At 35.3% G+C, this 19,813-nt stretch overlaps 1 gene segment (V, D, J or C); it reads left to right on the top strand.

The window, feature by feature from the left end:
• Positions 1-787: 787 nt before the first annotated feature.
• Positions 788-14,079, top strand: LOC121305272. The segment is given in 7 exon segments: positions 788-821; positions 5,239-5,550; positions 7,112-7,423; positions 7,863-8,177; positions 9,045-9,383; positions 12,581-12,723; positions 13,851-14,079. Coding segments are annotated over 7 exon segments (1,449 nt in total).
• Positions 14,080-19,813: the final 5,734 nt, after the last annotated feature.

Here is a 19,813-nt window from a genome sequence, read left to right as displayed (position 1 = left end):
GCGCTCCATTGCAAGGAGAGTGGGATTTAATATTAGCATTATTTATTTTCTGGAAAGGTCTCCTTTTAGTTGAAGCAATTCGATCATGTTAATTTGTACATCAAAGCAAAGTCAAAATATTATTATTATTATTATCCATCGTTTGTCGATTGTTCGTCTGTTTAACTAAAACATACTTTCTGGTCATCCAAAATGCATATTTTATATAGTACCTTTCATAATGGACCACCATCACAAAGCGCTTTACAGAGGTAGGCTGTGAACTGTGCATTATATGCAGAGTCACTTACAACAGGACATTGATTTAACATCTCATCCGCAGGATGGAGCACAGGGAGGCTGAGTGACGCGCTCAGGGTCACACACAACCAGTCAGTCAATGGCAGAGGTGGGATTTGACCCGGGGACCTTCTGGTTACAAGCCCTGGACATTAACCATGGACCCCACTGCCTCCGATATAGAGAAAATGCATTGAACTCAGTGATAAAGAAAAAAATACATCAATTCTCAACTTGCAATATTCCTATAGTTCTGCGTTCTGGAAAGACGGATCCTTGTTAGTTATTGTGAATATCAGCTAAGCAAAGCGAACACTGTAACTACAATTCGACTACTGGGGGAAAGGGACACTAGTCACCGTAACCTCTGGTAAGTATACTAATTATGTTGACAGTTTTAATGGAAAGTAGTTATTTATTTAAATCGATTAAAATGTATAGACGTTTAGGTTTATGAACTGCAACTGTAGCCAAATATTACATTGTGTACTACTACGGCTTCGACTACTGGGGGAAAGGGACAATGATCACCGTGTCCAGTGGTGAGTCTTGTGTATGAAATATGTTTGAACAAAATGCGTTTTTAATAATTAGTCGTTAATTTCTAAGAGGGTAGATGTCTTATTTTATTGGCGATGGTAACATGCACATTCAAATTAACAAACGGTTCCCTAAAACCTAAAATTGATGTGGATCAATTCCCTCATGCGAGAGTTAAGTTTTCTGCACTGATAAAGCGTAAACCGCCTCATTGTGACTCCAATGCTTTTGACTACTGGGGGAAAGGGGCCATGGTCACCGTCACTTCTGGTAAGTCCTCTCCGCTATCTACTGCATAACGAAACGCGCTTATTTAAAATGATGTGCTTTTGAAGTTGAATGTCTCGGTTAATATGCGCGATAGAATACAGCTGGAGTAGAACTTTTAAGGTCAGAACATTGGCACGCAGTTCCCCGCATCTGAAGAAAAGGCATGTCAAATAATGGAGTTTAAAATACTATCACAGCGGGTTTTTGCAGTGATAGGCTGTTATACACGGCACTGTGATAACTACGGTGCTTTCGACTACTGGGGAAAAGGGGCCATGGTCACCGTCACTTCTGGTAAGTCCTGTCCACAACCTTCTTTGTGATTGATTATTGCATATTTTATTTAAAAAGGAAGATTTGGTTTTTTTTGTTCAATGTCCTTGATAGGAATTAAAGTAGTCTGTATGCATTTTAAAGTCGTTTAGAATCAGAGAAAGATCACCAACCCATTACGCATATTTTTGGTTTGAATACAAATTCAGACTCACATTATTTTGCTATTTGATACACTACGTTTGAGGTTAACAAAATTAGAGTTGGTTATCGTAAGATCGTAGGTAAATAGTTTTTGCAGCGAGGAGTCGTTTAAATACGGCACTGTGATGCTTTTAGCTTATGGGGGAAAGGAACCATGATCACCGTGACTTCAGGTAAGAAATGTTCTAACCACGGTAAAAGTTTGCTGTTTTAGATAGATTTATTTATTTATTTATTTAGTATGTCTAATACACAAGTCGTCGGCGCAAACAGTAACAAAGTACGACTAGCAAATTATTCCAAAACAGATTCAAGCCGTTTAAAAATTGTGTTTATTTCTATGGAATTTCGAATTCGTTTTTTTTTTTTGATTTGCACAATCTGTTAAACATTGCGATTCTCTTGCTTTAGACTATTGGGGAAGAGGCAACACGATGACGGTAACCCGGGGTAAACCATGCGCTTTACCCGTACACTAAAAAAAAAAAAAAAACAGGTTATTTCAAATCATTGTGAAGCACAAAACCTGACAAATGTTGTAACACTAAAGTCTGCTATAAACTGTGCGTTTGGATAACCTGAAAGAGCCACAAATTAGCTTTCATCAACCTAAAAGCCCGGAATTACTTGGCAGATAAAATGCAGCGCAATATTACATTCTTATTTATAGTCTAAGCTGTTTAAAAGTGTTGTTAGTGAAGATATTATGACGATGTTATAGGGGAATATATTCTGATACAATTCAAATAATCATTGCGGTGAATTTAACCCGCCAGAGGTTATTGAACTAAGATGTCTCGACAGTTAAGCACTGTGATTACTTTGACTACTGGGGGAAAGGAGCAATGATCACGGTAACTTCTGGTAAGAAATATTCATTTTAAAGTGTGTTGTTATTTATGTTTTTTTGAAATATTATATTTTTATTTTTGTTTTGTGATTTTGAAATAGACAGTGTTATATTTCAGTGTCGAATCTTCATAGGCTTAAATAGCGAGCACTGAAGTCTGGCTGAGAAATGCTTTATACAATAAAACTCGCGAAACAAATGGAATGCTGTTTTGAAAAAGCGCGTTAACAATTTAAATTAATCGATAATCCTCTGGTCAGTACCAAATGAGTGAAATAAATCGTACAGTTATCAGATAGCGATATATATATATATTTTTTTTTGTATAACTCTTGAACTTGTATGTTATAATATTTAATGCAATTCAATATTAAATATGATCGAAGTTATGAATAATAAAATGTAATACCCAGGGCGTATTATTTTGCGTAAAAAGGGTTTTTGCACGATAAATCTGCTTATAGTCATTAACGTGACGCCCGCTTTGACTACTGGGGATCCGGTACTTTTGTGACCGTTACAAATGGTAAGTAACGAACAAGAAAATATATAGGCAGAAGATTATGTCAAGAAAGCCCTTCGTGTAATAAACGCACAGAAAGACATTGTAAATGGGCTAAGCGTTCATACAATCATTCTGAGCTCAAACGTAATTCTGTTATTTGTAAAAATGCATAAAAAGTTTCCAAAGTTATTGGCAAGGCAACTTCTCGAACCTAATTCACACACATTGTTTTCAAATTAAATTAAATAAAAAAAAAATCGTGATGTTTTGATGTCAAAATATTATAAAGATAGTTAAGTGCCAATAGTCTATAATAAAACATTTTCAAAATGGATACGTGCAAGTTTAAAACGTCGCCGTGTTTTAGATATTACGCAAATATAGACTCGGAGCACCGTATACTGGTCTTTTGACTACTGGGGCAAAGGAACAATGGTGACCGTATTTTCAGGTAAGAATCACGGTTTTAATATATGCATTCTGTACATAGTTCAAGTTACTTAGATTTTCTGAGGCTGTTTAAATAAACCGAGTCCTCTTTATGTTTGCGATCCTATGTTGTTCACAGTGCTCTGTCCGTCGCTAATTGACACCATATAAAGATTTGAAACCGACGCTTACATTTTTTTGTTAACTACCGTATTTAGCACAATTATCAATTGCGAAAAAAAAAATCTGGAAATTTAATTGCGGTGCCGCTAAATTACTAAATATTGACGTGTTTTTTTGGTATAGGGGTTTCAAATGAAACGATATACTTGCAATTAATGTAGCTGTTACTTCTTGCTATTAAATTTATAGGTTGAAAATATAAACCTGTCCCTAAATCAGGTATCAATCAATTCTGCAACACGTTTATTAATATTCAGGTTGGCTTGTTTTAAAAAGTTAGTAATGTGTAGATTTAAATGATGAAGGATATAGAATAAGTGTGGATTTCCTTACGTTGTATTCGGATTCTATGATTGAGCATTTAAATGTATAGATTAATGTATATATTTAATAGCGTGCGATTGTATATTTCATATGAAATTGCCTATTTGGACAGTTATTTTATTACACAATTTTAATTATTACAATAACGTAACAATTCCAACTATATATATATATTCCAACTATAAATTTTAAATGAGCGCAATTCAATCCGTACATTGTTCATATTTCTTACAATAGTGGTATAAGTTAAATACACAAAAATCAAGTGCTTTTTTTCTAAATAAATAAAATAAAAACTTTGACTAACCAAGTTCAATGTACATGTTTACTGTGCGCTGTATCTGTGGTTTGATAAACGTGGACGTGCTTAAGCTAAAAATAGTTTCTGTGCACCGAACTAAACTTCAGCTAAATTACACAGTTTAAAAAAAAAAAAAAAAAAAAAAAAAAATGTTTTCAGAATAAAACACACCTTTGTGTGCATGCATGCTGTGTTCTCAACCCTTTTAAAATATTTTGCATATGTGCTTATTAACAATTTTTATTTTTAAAACGGGTTTGAGGGATACAATAATTATATATTGAAAATAGTTATTAGGGTAATTTAAAAATAATAGCTCTAAAAAACGCCGTTTATTTTAGAGATGCACTCTAAACTAAATGTTTTCTTTGTACTAAAACCGCGTTAAAATAAAAACATGTTTTTTTTTAAAAAAAAAAAAGAAAAAACAAGCATAGTGTGTTTTAAATGTGTATTCAACATTGGTCAAAATACGACTGTATCGCATGACTGCTCCAAACACATTTTGAAATTGTATTGTATTCCACGAACTGTACTTGCATGAAATAAAGTCAGCTTTTAAATTACAGACAAGTTACTATCTGTGTAATATATTGTAAAATGTATTTATTATTATTATTTTTTTTAAATCTACAAACTCTAAGTATAGTGAATTAATAAATCATTTAAGCAATAGCAATACGATAACTGTTCTAGCACAATGCACATAAAATCCATTGACCTCCTCTACCTGGTATTTACATTTTATATTTAGCTATATTATGATAACTTAACTCTAGTTTTGTTTGTTTTTTTAACCGCAAAAGTTAAGTTAAATGTAACTTTAATTCTGCTAAATACAGCCCTTTGGAAGCGTCAAATAACTGAAGCTAAATATTTCTTGGTGCTTATTGCATGCAGCACAATCAGTTGCAATTTATAATGATATCATTTGCAATTTGAAGGAAGAATCTGTCAATGAATGAAGTGTACGTACAATCATTTGTCTTAATTAAAGATGAGGCACAAGCCACTGTGTTGTTTTTTTGTTAAAACATTTTATTAACCGGGTCTTCTGTTTGTTTCTCTGTCGTTTTGCAGCTACGCCAATAAAACCGACACCGTTTCCGCTTATGGAGGTATGCGGTTTGTCCGGTGTCACGGGTCCTCTCGCTACTGGCTGTTTAGCAACCGATTTCCTGCCTATCCCCGCTACCTTTTCGTGGTCAGATCAATCAGGAAAAGCTTATGCAGTGGATACATTCCTCCAGTACCCATCTGTGCAGAAGGGAGGCATGTACACTTCCACCAGCCAGCTCACCATCTCCCAGGCAGAGTGGGATAAGGCTGAGTACTTTATTTGCACTGTAGAAAATCCTACCGGCAAGTCAGTAGTCAACGTGACAAAACCTGGTAAGCACTTTTCTTTGCATTAAAGTTTAAGCTTAGGGAGCTCAAAGCCTCTTTGTGGTTTGGAATTTGGTTTCAGGAGACAAGATTGCAGGCCACTGCACGGCACACTAGGGGAGACTGAGGCAAATTTGCTGTATGAATCCTCCCCAAACTCGGCCTTTTACTGCTTGTAAATTTAAAAGGGAAATATTTCAAACTAACATAAGTTTGGTACTTATTAGCACAAAAACAGTAGATGAAAAACTAAGAAAATGATTACTTGGGTGCACTTTAAAAATTCACTTGAAACAAAGGAAGTGTATATCATGCTCTGGTGCAACTATTAGAATGTTAATGGCCAGCTATATTGAATGTGGTAGCTCAGTGGATATAAAAATTGCAGATAGTCTTGCTATAGAACTCATTTAAGTGTTGCATTGTTGTAAGTTGAGAACTGTACATCTTTTAACAGAAATGTTTTGTTTCGGAAGTGTCTGTTCATATTCTTTGTAATAGACTCCAGCGCAAGTGGAGCATTGACTGACAGCCAGTATTCTCTTAATGAGGTGACCTAAGGAAGCATATATAAGGTTTTAATAGAAGAGTTAATGTCTGTAAAACATGAGAAATCTGAGCCATACAGTACAATGGGAAGGGCTTCAAAATAGACCAATGGTACTGATCCATCAAGTGCAATTTAGTAGCAAAACTAGTAACACTGCTAAGTGTGAAATGAGGGGGTGGTAACTAGTTCTGTAACATTAACAGGTTTAATATATAGAGCATTTCTTTGAGCAGAATTTAAACAGAAACAAAGTGTTGAGTGTAGTTGCCATGACGTCAGAAACCTATATGTACCTCCACTGTTTGTTTTCAAACACACTTTTCTTTGACAGAGGCATGTTAAACATAAGCAAACATTGGGAGGTTGGCTCTTTTGAGCAAAAACTATGTGTAATGTATTCAATTTTTCTCTAAAAACAGCACAGTTTGTAGTACATTCTGTCGGTTTCTACCCTGTACTCTACCATCTAGAGGATTACAATCTCGCACACAAGCCAAAAACAGTAAGAGAGGATTAGGGAAAAACCTGTAGAGTGGTCCATTTCTAATTTTCGAAATGCCCAAATAACAGTTATCACGGTACCTCATTTTCTTCCAAATGGTTAGCTGATCTGCACAGCTGCCGTTTTGATAATGGCTTTCCCCAAGTCTCCTGGGGATTTTGACATTTTGGATTTTCCTTTTCTTTTTAACAAGCTTTCAGACAATTTTAGGTTCGCAGTGAACTGGGAAGAAGTTCTGCCAACATGTGATCACAATCAGCGATCGATTTTCCAGAAGTAAAAACCTCTGAGTTTCAGTATTACAAATAAATAGGTACACATACATATAGACAGCATGGGACAAAAGGCTGACACCATCCAACAACTCCATGAACATACAGTATAGAAACACTCTAGGTGTGTCTGCATGCAATGCAATCACGGGTTGGTCAATCTGAAATGAACACATATAATTTACATGATGGTGCTCAGCTTTTGCCCCACCTATATATGTATGTATGGAATTTCTTTTTCAGGGCCTAAAATCGAACCCCATGTTTTCATAATCCCACCGTCTATTCAAGAGATTAGAGAAAACAAATCTGCCACAATTGTATGTGTAGCCAGAGGATTTTCACCCAAGGAGTGGTCATTTAAATGGAAGAAGAATTCTGTGGAATTTGATGCTAAACATATCACTAACACGGGAGCGAGGGCGGACAACGGACATTTCAACGCCTACAGTATCTTAGTTGCCAGTGAGAATGAATGGTTGGAATCAAACATCAAATGTGAGGTGACTTATGGCTCATCTGTAGTGAGCAAGACCATTAACAGCACCGTTATAGGTATGTTACAAGGGTACTTTTAAAAAAAATCTTTTTATCCAACTAAAGCTACATTTCTGTGCTCTTCTGTAATTTTAAATTTACTAACTATAAATATATTTAAGTAGAAAGAAATATTAGATTGTTGAATGATTAAATATGTAATAAATTACATCACAAACACATTCATAGATTGAAACAGAAATAAGAAAACACACTTTCCCTTGACAAATTATTGTGTGATAATATATTCTGACCCAGACTTTATAATAGCTTCAGTATGTACTAGTCATTTTCAAACTTTATGTCATTGAAAATTGTACACAGAAGTTTTTTATTTTTTGTAAATATATATATATATATATATATATATATATATATATATATATATATTTATATATATATATATATATATATATATTTAATGTTTCTTACGTTTTCTTTGTTTTTTTTTTAACAGACTGCCCTGGAAATGTTCATGTTGACATATTGCCTCCCTCTGCTGAAGAAATATTCATCGAGCATACAGCCACGTTAACCTTTAAAGCAACTGGGTTAATTTCAGTTGATGGCATTGAAATAAAGTGGGCTTCAGAAACTGCAGAAATTGCAACTGGTGCACCTGACATTAGCACTGAGAACGGTTTCTATGCAGTTGTCTCCAAGCTTAAAGTAACCGTGGAACAGTGGAGCCGTGGGGACAAATTCTTCTGTACTGTAAAGCAAATTGACTCATTACCAAGTCCACGGACCGTTGAGTACCACAGAGAGAAGGGTAAGCACAGATTCAGTGTCAATAACCTTGAATTGCCATCACATTTAGAAGAGTGAAAACCTGAAAGAGCTTGAGTAAAAAGTTGTCAGGATGTTAACAATGAAAAGAAAAGTTGACAGGTACATTATTTAAACAGTTGTTGGACCACATGGGGACGTGGAACGCTATATTTTTCAGAACCCCACGTACTCTTTAAATGAGATTCCATTCAGTTACGTTAAGGATAACGGCTTCAATGTGATGTTCAAAAAAGGAACCAATCTATCTGTCATTCTGCGTTGTAATGATCAATACACCAGTCAACTCGTATGTGTTCACAATAACTTGTCCATTAACCTAGTCTTGTGTTTGATAACTAAAACTGTTGCTAAAATGATCAGACTATGTCGGCATTATAGCTCATAATGGCAAAAGGCTTTCTTAATGGTTGTCAGTCAGATCGCAGGACTAATTACTGTTCAGGTGTCTCCTAAAGTGATCAGATCAGAGTAGATTTAAGATGCTTTTTATTAACACATCTCAAAAAGGAAAACTTTATTGTTTTTCTGCATGGATGTATAGGTAACACTTTAATTACTGTGTACTTACATGTAATTGCAATGTTATTATGCATAGTTAATGTGATTTGCATGATATATCCCTAACCCTAAACCCTTTCTGATGCAATTGTGTACTTACATATACAGTGCAAAAAGATTTCCACTTTAAGTATTTTGTAACAACACATAATACCATTCTATTATTTGGCAGCACACATGCATTGATTAAGTAAATGCACAGTGACAGTTTGTGGAAAGTGTTACAATGACTATGCTTCATCTGCATTGGGCTCATATTAAAACAAATGTATTCTTGTTCTGTTCATAGATGGTCCTTCTCATCGGCCATCGGTGTATCTCCTCTCGCCATCGCCTCAAGAATCCAGCGACGGAACCAAAGTTGTTACCCTGACCTGCTTCGTCAAAGACTTCTACCCGGAAGAGGTGTACATCATCTGGCTTCACAATGACAACCCTGTCCCCAAAACCACCTACACCAGCACCAATTTGATTCCCCATAAAAATGGCCAGACCTTGTTTTCGGTGTACAGCAAGTTGACTGTGCCTACCCAGAACTGGACCAACGGGGATGTCTATACTTGCGTGGTCTATCATGAGACCATTCAACCACCCACCAAGATGATCACCAGAAACGCAGATTCAACTGGTAAACAAACCTTAGTGAACGTCGGCATAGCTCTCCCTGAAAAAGCTAACCCATGCAGTTACTAAAACCTGTTTGTGCATTTCCCCTGCGTCTCTTGTTGAGTGCTGTGGATGTAACACTCGGTGTCTGTTTTTTTTTGTTTTGGTTTTGTGTCTAACCTTGTGGTTCACGTTTGATAAAGCAAGCAAAAAATAAATAAATAAACATGTCAAATATGTCAAGTCTTTTGAAGTTCTGAAATTAAAAAAAAAAAAAAAAAAGCTTTTAAAACAGTATATATACCTACTTTCATTCACAAGCCTTTAATAACACTTTTAGAAATTTGAAAACAGCTTGGGTGAACTCTGTGGAGTTGGAGAAGTTACCCTGCTATAACTTTGAGGAAAAAACAACATATAAGCATTATAAAATAGATGCATAGATGGGAGGCTTAACATGGTAGAATTCTACACACAGTGACTGAAGGGAATATATCAGACTAATTGTTGGTTTGAATACCTACTCCTCTGCCTTGCCATCAGTATTATCATATGGTCTTATTACACATCATAGAAAGTTGACCATCAGCACCAACACTTGTATTGTTCTATGTGGAAACCTAGTAGGGAAATGAAAATGTTTATCCAGAAACACAGAAAAACAGCTGAGTTTTTTTAAATTAATTAATTATAGAGGACTACCTGACATTAAAATGAATTGAAGTCCATTTGAAACTTGTGCATCATGACTTACTTCAGTTTACCAGCACTAAATAGCACTTCAGTTGAACTTTCACATCAAGGTATTGCAATAGCTGTTTATCAAAGCTATGTTAGGAGTGTGCCAGGTAACAAGCATAAACCAGTATTCTTACGAAATATGCAGTACAAACCTTTTAAATCATACATGACAGGGCATTTCTGGTGTCAAAACCAGCCCATCAAAATCAATCATTATCTTTAAAGCAGCCTCGTCACCATGTGTCTGCCCATCCCACTTCTAGGCTGCAAATTATGTTTTGTCTTGTCACTGTCTGAGTCTTCCTGTTTTAGCCCCTCCCAAGTCCAAGTGCCTGTAAAAGTAATGGCTCCTCTGCGGTATGATTGCATTCTTATACAGAGGACCAGACATTAAATATAAACTTTAAGCTTTTCTGTAATCCCAGTTTAACATGACCTTGCACATACTGTTACTGAAACCCAACACTAACCATAACAACAACCAAGCAACTTTATCTTAATATCAAGGATCTGAACTTGCATAGACAAAAGATGCAACACAGGCACCACACACAAACAGTATCTAAAGACGCACATAGACACCTCACAGAAGCAATAGTTGAAGACCCTGTCTACGTTTTCCAGGGTGAAGGGGCTGCAGATCGCTTGATCCATGGCTAGCGAATTGATAGTGTTACAATCTGCATGTAGAAGGCATCCATGTATTTTCTCGTCTGAAGTTAAAAAGATTTGGATGCTTTCAAAGAAACACATCCATCCATTTAATCAGATGACCCGTTGCTATTTACCTTCCATTGTATGTATAGTTACAATTATTCAAGCAAGTCAATAATTGCATCCAAGTGTCAATAATATTAATTAGGCATTCACTGACATAAATTCATTAATTATTTCATTAATAGAAATTAATTAATTCGATAATGTTAGTTGTCATACCTGGAAATGCAGAGGTATTTGTAATGTTTGTCCCAGTCAATGGAAATCACGCAGCTTGCATTGTTTGAAATTATGGGTGAATCACATGACTCGCAAGACAGAAAGGGAATTCCAAAGGATCTTAGAAATTGGAGTTCTTGGGTATTTTTTTGCCAAGTAATAATCATGAATAGTATTCATTCGATTGGCAGTTTTACATCTAAGCAACAAGAAATGATAAACTTTAATGTTGTTTGTAATTCAATATACAATAATAATAATAATAATAATAATAATAATGCAAAAGCTTCATTAAAAGTTTGTGTTGAAAATATGAATTGCATGACAGTAAAACTCTACTTTACAAACTAGCAGCAGCACTTTACAACGTCTTGCTTTGCTAGTTTTTCAAATTTACTGCATGAAGGGTGGCCAGAAGTCAGGGGCTATGACAAACAAATGGAAGCACCTGCCAAAACAGCGTCAGTCAACCAGCAAAGCAGGATTCAAGAAGCAGCGATGCAAATTCCTGAATGCCTGCTAACTATCACTTGCAAAATCAGTTTCATCCGCCGTTTGTTTTTTCACCAAAAATGGAATTGCTACAGGGAGAGAGATTGCTGAATCGTTCTGGACGTGCAGCAGTGAATGAGGCACTTACATGTGGGATAGATTTTTTGCCCTTCCCCAGAATGCCATGCAGCCTCTTAGCACTGCTTTGAATGCTGTAGTTCCAACAGATTGTGAGAAATCTTCAGTACATAAATCAATAAAAGACTACATGCGTCACCCATATTTGAAGATGATTATCAATTCGGGCACACCAAGATATGTATTTCCCTTAAAAAGTTTACCGCAATAATTTAGCTCAGTAATTTTGCATTGTTCCCAGGCTTTTCACATGTTTATACTATGCATTCACCGTAGTTTACCGTGTTTTTATTTTGTTTTGGTTTTTATTAATATGCGTTGCCAGACCTCTCTCTTCTTTTCAATGCTTCCCTATGCTTTCTCTGTGCTTTATAACACTTTGCTACGCTTTTAATATGGGAAACATTTGGTTAGTTTGTTATGTTTTTAATATGCCTTACCATGCTATGGGAAACTTTTATAAGGGTTTCCTTTGTTGTTTGAGCTCTATGTAGATTGCATAAGAGCTTGCTGTCTAGATGTTGCTCTGTTTGATTTACCTATGGTGTGTGAATAGATATAGCCAAACAATCCGGATTGCTTTGCGAAAAGCGTTGCTTTGATAGGGACAGGATACAGCAAATGTGTTTCCTGTGAGTACTGCAGGGGTTCTGTGTCCCAGATGAACCCTGTGATGTGCCCCAGACAGCCAGCATTGCACTTCAGCCAACACCTGGCCAATAGGAAATCCACCTTGGCATATTTTACAGTGAGGTCTTGGTTGGTCCTCACCACTACATTCTTATTGTATCTTGGCCAATATTAACATGAAGTAAATGACACGTATATAGAAGGTATAAGGTGTTATGTCTAGAAATATAAAACTGATCACTAGCTGGTCTCTGATATGATCCTGTGCTTGGTTTCCCCTAGGAGCTTCTATAGCAGTCTCTCAAGACTGCTCTGATTATGACTTAGAGGAAGATGATGCGGGCAGCCTCTGGACCACAGCCTCCACCTTCATCTTCCTCTTCCTCATCAGTTTCTTCTACAGCATCGGAGCGACTTTCGCAAAGGTAAGTATATCATTTACAGACCGAGATGGGTTACAATTCATTATTAAACCTATTTACAAATTAGCTTTTTTTGTTTTGCATCAGCTAAGGTTGGGTTGCTGGCTTTTAGAAGGTGTCTGGTTTCAGTATTTACAAATCAAAGGTTATGTTGAGCGATTACGTTATCATCACACGATACGCTCCTATTCAGAACAAACCATTTACAGAAAAAAAAACTGAAAAAATGTATCCACTAAAGAAAATCAACACCAGAAAATATTTTCATGATTGATCTTTATACAGCCCTCATCGACCCTGATCGTTATCATCAAAGGCAAATAAATAAATATTTAAAATAAACAAATAAATAAGTGCTTTAAAACATCCTTAAAATAAAACAAACAAACTAAATATCTAATATGATATCAGTAAGTCCAATAACCTAACCTTAAATGGACTGGGAAGTTCAGAATGATCTAATTTCCATGAGCATGGGTTGACAATCCAAGCTGATCCGGGTTCTTCCGCATTCCTCCTGAACCCACATTGATATTCTACCCGACGGATGTTGGCAGTTCTTTCCCAGCAAGCCTTGCAGCTAAGGTCACATTGACTTGTTTACAAAAAACGAAAACATCAAAGCAATTACTTTGCTTCTGACAATCCAAACACTTCCTTGGAGCTTTGCGCTACTAAAAAAAAAAATAAAAAAAGAGGTGAAGATTAAATGCTTACGCCCACTCGTCACTTGATTGGTCAGTGTTGTGACGCACTTCCTTTTGATTGGTCAGCGGTGTGACGTACTTCCACCCACCCTGCTTTGGGGAAAAGGGGAGAAAAAAATTAGGGACAGCTCGGGTTCTATTTTTGTTTAGAAGATGAAATTTAAAAAGTACCAGTATTAAGGTATTAAGATCAGCACTGTAACCTTGTTTTTTTTTCTGAAACATATCTGTAAATATTATAAACCGAGGTTGCTTTCTTTATCGCTGAATACAAGTTTATATATTTATTAAACAAAACATCCTATATCAGACATCTGTCAGGATAGGACCCATGATTATGCGCACACAAAATTAACACAAAAAAAGATGTATATCTTTTGTGCCATACATGTTAATTAATATTTTTTTGCTTGTTTTTTCTAGGTGAAATAATGCAATTGCAAAAGGAGCTGAATGGAATTCTGGCAGAGCAATTAACCGTGTGGCTTTTCTTTCATTATTTCTGTTAATGGTTATAAAACATGCTTTTGTTAGTAGTGTAAGTCAATAGTACTGCTGTTAGTCTCATTCCTCTGTGTAAATATTTGACTGTGTATTAGTGTATTGCTTTGCTTATCTGAATTTTTAATAAAGACTTTAATTAAACAACCAACACAGCTTTGGGAGTGTCATTTCTGGGTGTCCTTATGTCTGGTTTCAAAGCAAACAAGAAGGAATGAGACTGAGTAGAAAAAGTTTCAGAATATGAAGACTTCTAGTCCTGCTGAAAGTGATTTACTAACCCTTCTTTAGCTGAATGGTAAGAGAGATCAATTGCTTTATTGATCAGAAACCAATCAGAAAATGTTGTGCGCATTCAACTTTCTGTTTCAGTTTCTACAGCTTTTGTTTAAATGCTTTGCAAGGGAGTTTACCATAACCAATGGTAGCCATGTGCCATGCCCTGTTTTTTAGGGCTGATTAAATTTAGAGCTGCAGGAATTGTGTGTCTTTCCAGTTTGAGGGTTTTCTTACACAGCACCAAACAATTCCAGAAATTTAGGTCACTGTGAAATGGAAGGGGGTGGGACTGAAGTTATGTCATTTCTACAGCTCTCTACAAAAGTTTTACAGCACCTAGAATTTTACAATTTAGGCATAAAAAACCTTGCTCCTAATCCCCCTAACAGTAACTCTTTTCTAATACAATTGTGTACTTACATATATTGTGCAAAAAGATTTACATGTTCACTCCATTGTAACGATGCATGATAACATTGTAATGATGTGTAAGTGCTCATGTATTTGCAGAGTAACTGCTATGTAAATACTCCGTAATTATTGACACAGTGTAAAGTGTTGCTGTAAAAGCATTTTAAAGCATTAGGTAAGCCTGGTAAAGAATAACATGGGAAAACCAGGGTAAACTATGGTAAATGCATATCATAACCATGGGAAAAGCTTGAGACAACTGCAAAAATACAGTGGCATAAGGGGTCATACCTTACTTTACAAACAGGGGGACACTTGTGCTCATGGCTGCAGCCAGGAATTTGAGGGCCTGTTGGGCCCCTCTTAATCCGATGAGCGCATGTGGACAGGATTTGCCCCTTGAACAACCTTCAGGTTTTCCATTTTAGGAAAACCTCAGTTGAAGAAGATATAGGTTCAAAACACAGTAAAGAATCGTACATTCCCAGTGGTTTATATATACTGTAGGAATAGGTGAGCATAATTCAGAGATTTTATTTAACATGTAATCAAAGCAATTACAAAATAATATTTCAAAAGTCTACACAGCATACCATTATAGTAGTATTGTATTTCATGTCACATTTTGACAAGTCAAATTTTTGTCAGTTTTCCGTTAAGTATATGGAAGACAGCAACGCAGTTTTTGATTCAACATGTTAATGTAAGGTTATTCAGCAGCTTTTATTCAACTTCATGAAGCACAATTAGTTTATTCTATAGGGTGATGCAAAACTTTGGACACATCTGTCTGCAGTGGGGGGAGGGGGAGTATAGTATTGAAATTATAAAATGAGAACATTTAAACAAAACCTTTGGAAAGTATAATTCAATTATGAACTGCCAGCATAACTAAATAACATGAAATGGTTGATTGCTAGATTGTATGAATTTACTGATAAAATACACACCTTTTGAACATTTTTTTCGAGCGTGGTAGATCCTGCGTTTGAAGCGGCTCTTATACAAAGTACTTGAAGATTTAAGTTTAAAAAAAAAAAATAAATAAATAACAGCATCTAATCGAAATATAAAAATAAGCATTAAACCATACCCCAGTCCACCAAACCAAACACAACTATAGAGTGAAACGGCTGATCCAATACCCTTAAAATGAATATTACTTTCTGAAAATGTACAGTACCGCCACGAATGATGGAAAGAACAAATAATTTACAGCAGGACTAGGGGGTGGGGATTGTGTTGCCCATGTTTCCTCACTCAGACCCCTTGCTTACTAAATATATATACTCAATATTTTAATGTGCAAGACATCTCACAAGTAAAATGGTCCCCCGAAATGATCTCCTTATTCTAGGAAAGCAGCACAGCTGTGGATGGGGAGTTTGTTGCCGGATAACGTCTCTCAGACTCCTTGATCGCTAAATGTCTTGGTATCCTTGAATGACTGGATGGAAAATATTTTAAAGAGACAACGATCTATTCTGGGATACCAGGGTATTTAATAAGCAAGGAGTCTAAATGTAGGAAAAATGGGCAATGCAATCCTCACCCCTAGTCTTGCTGTAAATCATTTGCTGCTGCCATAATTTGTGCCGGTAGCGTTCATTCCCACTCTTGCTATCCATCATCTGGTGAAACCAATGTTCATACTGTCATGTGTCCAATGCAGCTCCTGCCTCTGGTGGCCATCAGTGTTCATTGCTTCACTGGTATTAGATTACGTTACACATTGTGAGCAGAGACAAAGACTTCTTAAAGAAAATCAGCGAAAAGATTTACAGTTCTCATTTCTACAATAATGCAATGTTTTAAGAAAGGCTGTCTCTGGTAAATATCTACTTTTTTAAAGTATATATATATATATATATATATATATATATATATATATATATATATATATATATATATATATATATTCTTTTAATGTGTTGATTCAGTCTGACAATCTGCAAGGCAATAGGCTCCACCCAGTGAGCTATAACCAGCGCCTGGCCAATCAGATTACAGCTGTATTCTCAGCGCTGTTGCTAGGCAAGAGGCGGAGCATCGATTTATTTTTAACCTATGCTCTGACCACAGTGGTACTATGCATATCGAATACATATTGTTGTTTTTTTTTTTTTCTGATCAGAAAAGTTATATGAAGTTAGGTGGTAACAATCTGCGACAATTCGAATAAAAGAAATCAGATAATAATAATAAAAAAAATTTGATTAAAAAAAAAAAAAAAAAAAAAACATGGCAAAGTTATTAACTCTGTGTAGTGACCAGGCATTTTTAAAATGAGGAAAAGCAGCTTTATTTATGTAACTAGATTCAGTTTCTTGTACAAAACCACAATGTTCTGATTATGAATAATTCTCGCTTGTGAGGCTGGATAATAATAATAATATAGAGGGGTGGGTAAACATTGTAGCACATACAGAAATAGGTATTAGAGTGATAATAATGAATATCTAGATTGGTATATAAAGGGTTTGTGTGTGTATAGCATGATCTGTTATTGGAGGGTAAGATCTTGGTCGTAAGTCTAATTTTATTTGAACTTATGATAGAAAATTAATAAAGAAAGCAACACATAAACATGGCATGGGTTATTATTATTATTATTATTATTATTATTATTATTATTGAAAGCTTCTGTAGCTGTAGAACTATATGTATTACTGTTGGATATTTTGTTCCAAATCATGCTCAGTACCTACAATGATTTCTACAAACCAAATTCAGTTACACCTAAAAAAAAAGTTGGGATGGTTAATCTAAATCGGGTTAAATAACATTTTGTGTTAATGAATTAGGGAGACTCCATGGATTGATTAATAATCAGTGAATCTGCAGATAATAGAATTCCTCAGAAATTGTGGAATGTTCAGGCTTCCCTGGAATTTGCAGTCTTCCACAGTTGTGGAACTGGTTTGTCTCTGTTAATTACAATGTTATTATGCATAGTTACAACGTACTTAATTAAACTCAATATCACCCTAACCCTTTTCTGATATCATTGAGTACGTACTTATATTATGCTAAAAGATTCACACATTAATTATGCATGACAATATTTTAATTATGTGTAAGCGCACATGTATTTACTGTCACTACAGTAAAACTTCACAGTTATTAGAGACACTTAATGTGAAGTGTTATCCTTTACTGTATTAAACAACATGAGCAGACAAAGAGTATCTATCAAAAGATTTTCAATTCCCATCACCTGCAACAATGCAATGTTTAAGAGAGGCTGTCTCTTTTATATATATAATTTTTTTTAATGTAAATCGTTTTTAAAAGGTATGAATTATAGGACTCGGTCTGACAAACTACCAGGCAAGAGGCTCTACCCAGTGATCTATAACCAGAACCTTGTCTGGCCAATCAGATTGTAGATATATTCTTAGCACTGTTGCTAGGCAAGAGGCGGAACATTGGACTCTTGGACTTTGCATATTAATACAAGGTTTTTTTTTTGTTTTGTTTTTTTGCTTAGTTTGGACAAATCACATAGTTTACAAATGTATTATAACACCTCAACATGTGTCCTTTATGTCTGATATACCTACCTGCATGAAAACACCTCTGGCTGTGAGAATTTCAATTTCCAGTCAGTAATCAGTGACATATAAACAATAGGCACTTATGCGTGAAAGTGTAAGACCACTGTGTGCTTTAATTAGACATCTTAAACAACGTCTCTAAGTATTATGCATTATATCAAATGTGTATAATAAATTGCATGTGCAGCCTATTAAAGCCAATTAAATTTGGCAATCATTCATTTTCTTATTTTGGGAATTTTCCAAGATTTTCAGCTTCAGTGGTTTGATTTCATATGCACAACGAATCAAAACTGCAGAAGCAATGGGGTGCTCTAATACATTTCCACACAACTGTATAAGGCAGGGCTTCTCAAACTCGATCCAGGGGACCCCCTGTGTCTACTGGTTTTCATTCCAACCGAGCTCTCAACAATCTGAAATATAATAATAAATTGTATATAATAATTGTGTTTTTAAAAATAGGATCCTAAAAATTAAATACATTTTGGATTAAAGTTTGGAGAGCAAACATAAACAATACTGAGAAAAACTAAATATGTCATGAAAATTCCAAGTGTAGAATCTGCCCTGTTTTATAATGCCTCATTTTAGGTGAGACACAGGGCCAATCGCCTCAGACTAATCGATTATGATGTAGTATACAGATTGCCAATAAACTGTGGATCAAATAATCTATACGTTTCCAATTAGAACCAATACTAATGGCCAAATAAAAATATTACATATCAGTTAGCTTGCGGTTAACAGTCTATATGCATTAATTGCACGATAAATAAATACGTTCAGATAATGTTAAGTTTGTGACCCTCCAAAACTCTCCAGGTACCCGTATATATAACAGTTAGTCTGCCTCCTCTATTGTGTAGTGTGCAAATACGTTTTACGTTATTAGTGTAACCCTTATCGAATCTAATTTGTTATATAGCATTGAGCCCCACCAGTATACGCAAAGTATATATATATATATATATATATATATATATATATATATATATATATATATGATTAATATTATAATATATCTATATATATAATATATATAACATATGATCAACATTTGTTAAGAATGGTTGTAGAGGGTAATTAAACACGTACGATCGATAATAATAATAATAATAATAATAATAATAATAATAATAATAATAATAATAATAATAATAATAATAATAATAATAGCAACTTCTTCTAATTGTGTTTGAAATTACAATGTATTTTGCATGCCTGTGTCCAGAACAGAAGCAGGTGCGGGGCATGGAAAGTTTCACTTCTGCCCAAACTCGTTTGCATTCATCAAACCCGATACTTCTCTTGGTCTTTTTTGAGACTCTAGTTACCGCTAATTTCCGTTCCAAGCATGTCTTGTTCACATAATCTCTCGGTCCAGGGGCCTCTCGGTTCCTTTTTTTGTACGTGACATCCTCTATCGAGCTCACACCTGCTGGGCGCAGTCCGAGATAAACGACATATTAAAATATCCTGTGTTCAGAGATCAAAGATAACTTGATTTATTAATGTATTTGCTTATTGTATTATTACACTTGTGAGAGATATTGTTTTGACTGGTGAACGAGAAAGTCCTTTAACGTGCAATCAAACCCCGCACATGTATATATTTTAACACAAGCCTCGTTTAGT

Source organism: Polyodon spathula, chromosome 42, assembly GCF_017654505.1.
Source record: "Polyodon spathula isolate WHYD16114869_AA chromosome 42, ASM1765450v1, whole genome shotgun sequence".
NCBI lineage: Eukaryota > Metazoa > Chordata > Actinopteri > Acipenseriformes > Polyodontidae > Polyodon > Polyodon spathula.
The sequence above is the reverse complement of the archived record's forward strand: the minus strand, read 5'-3'. Positions and strand labels throughout refer to the sequence as shown.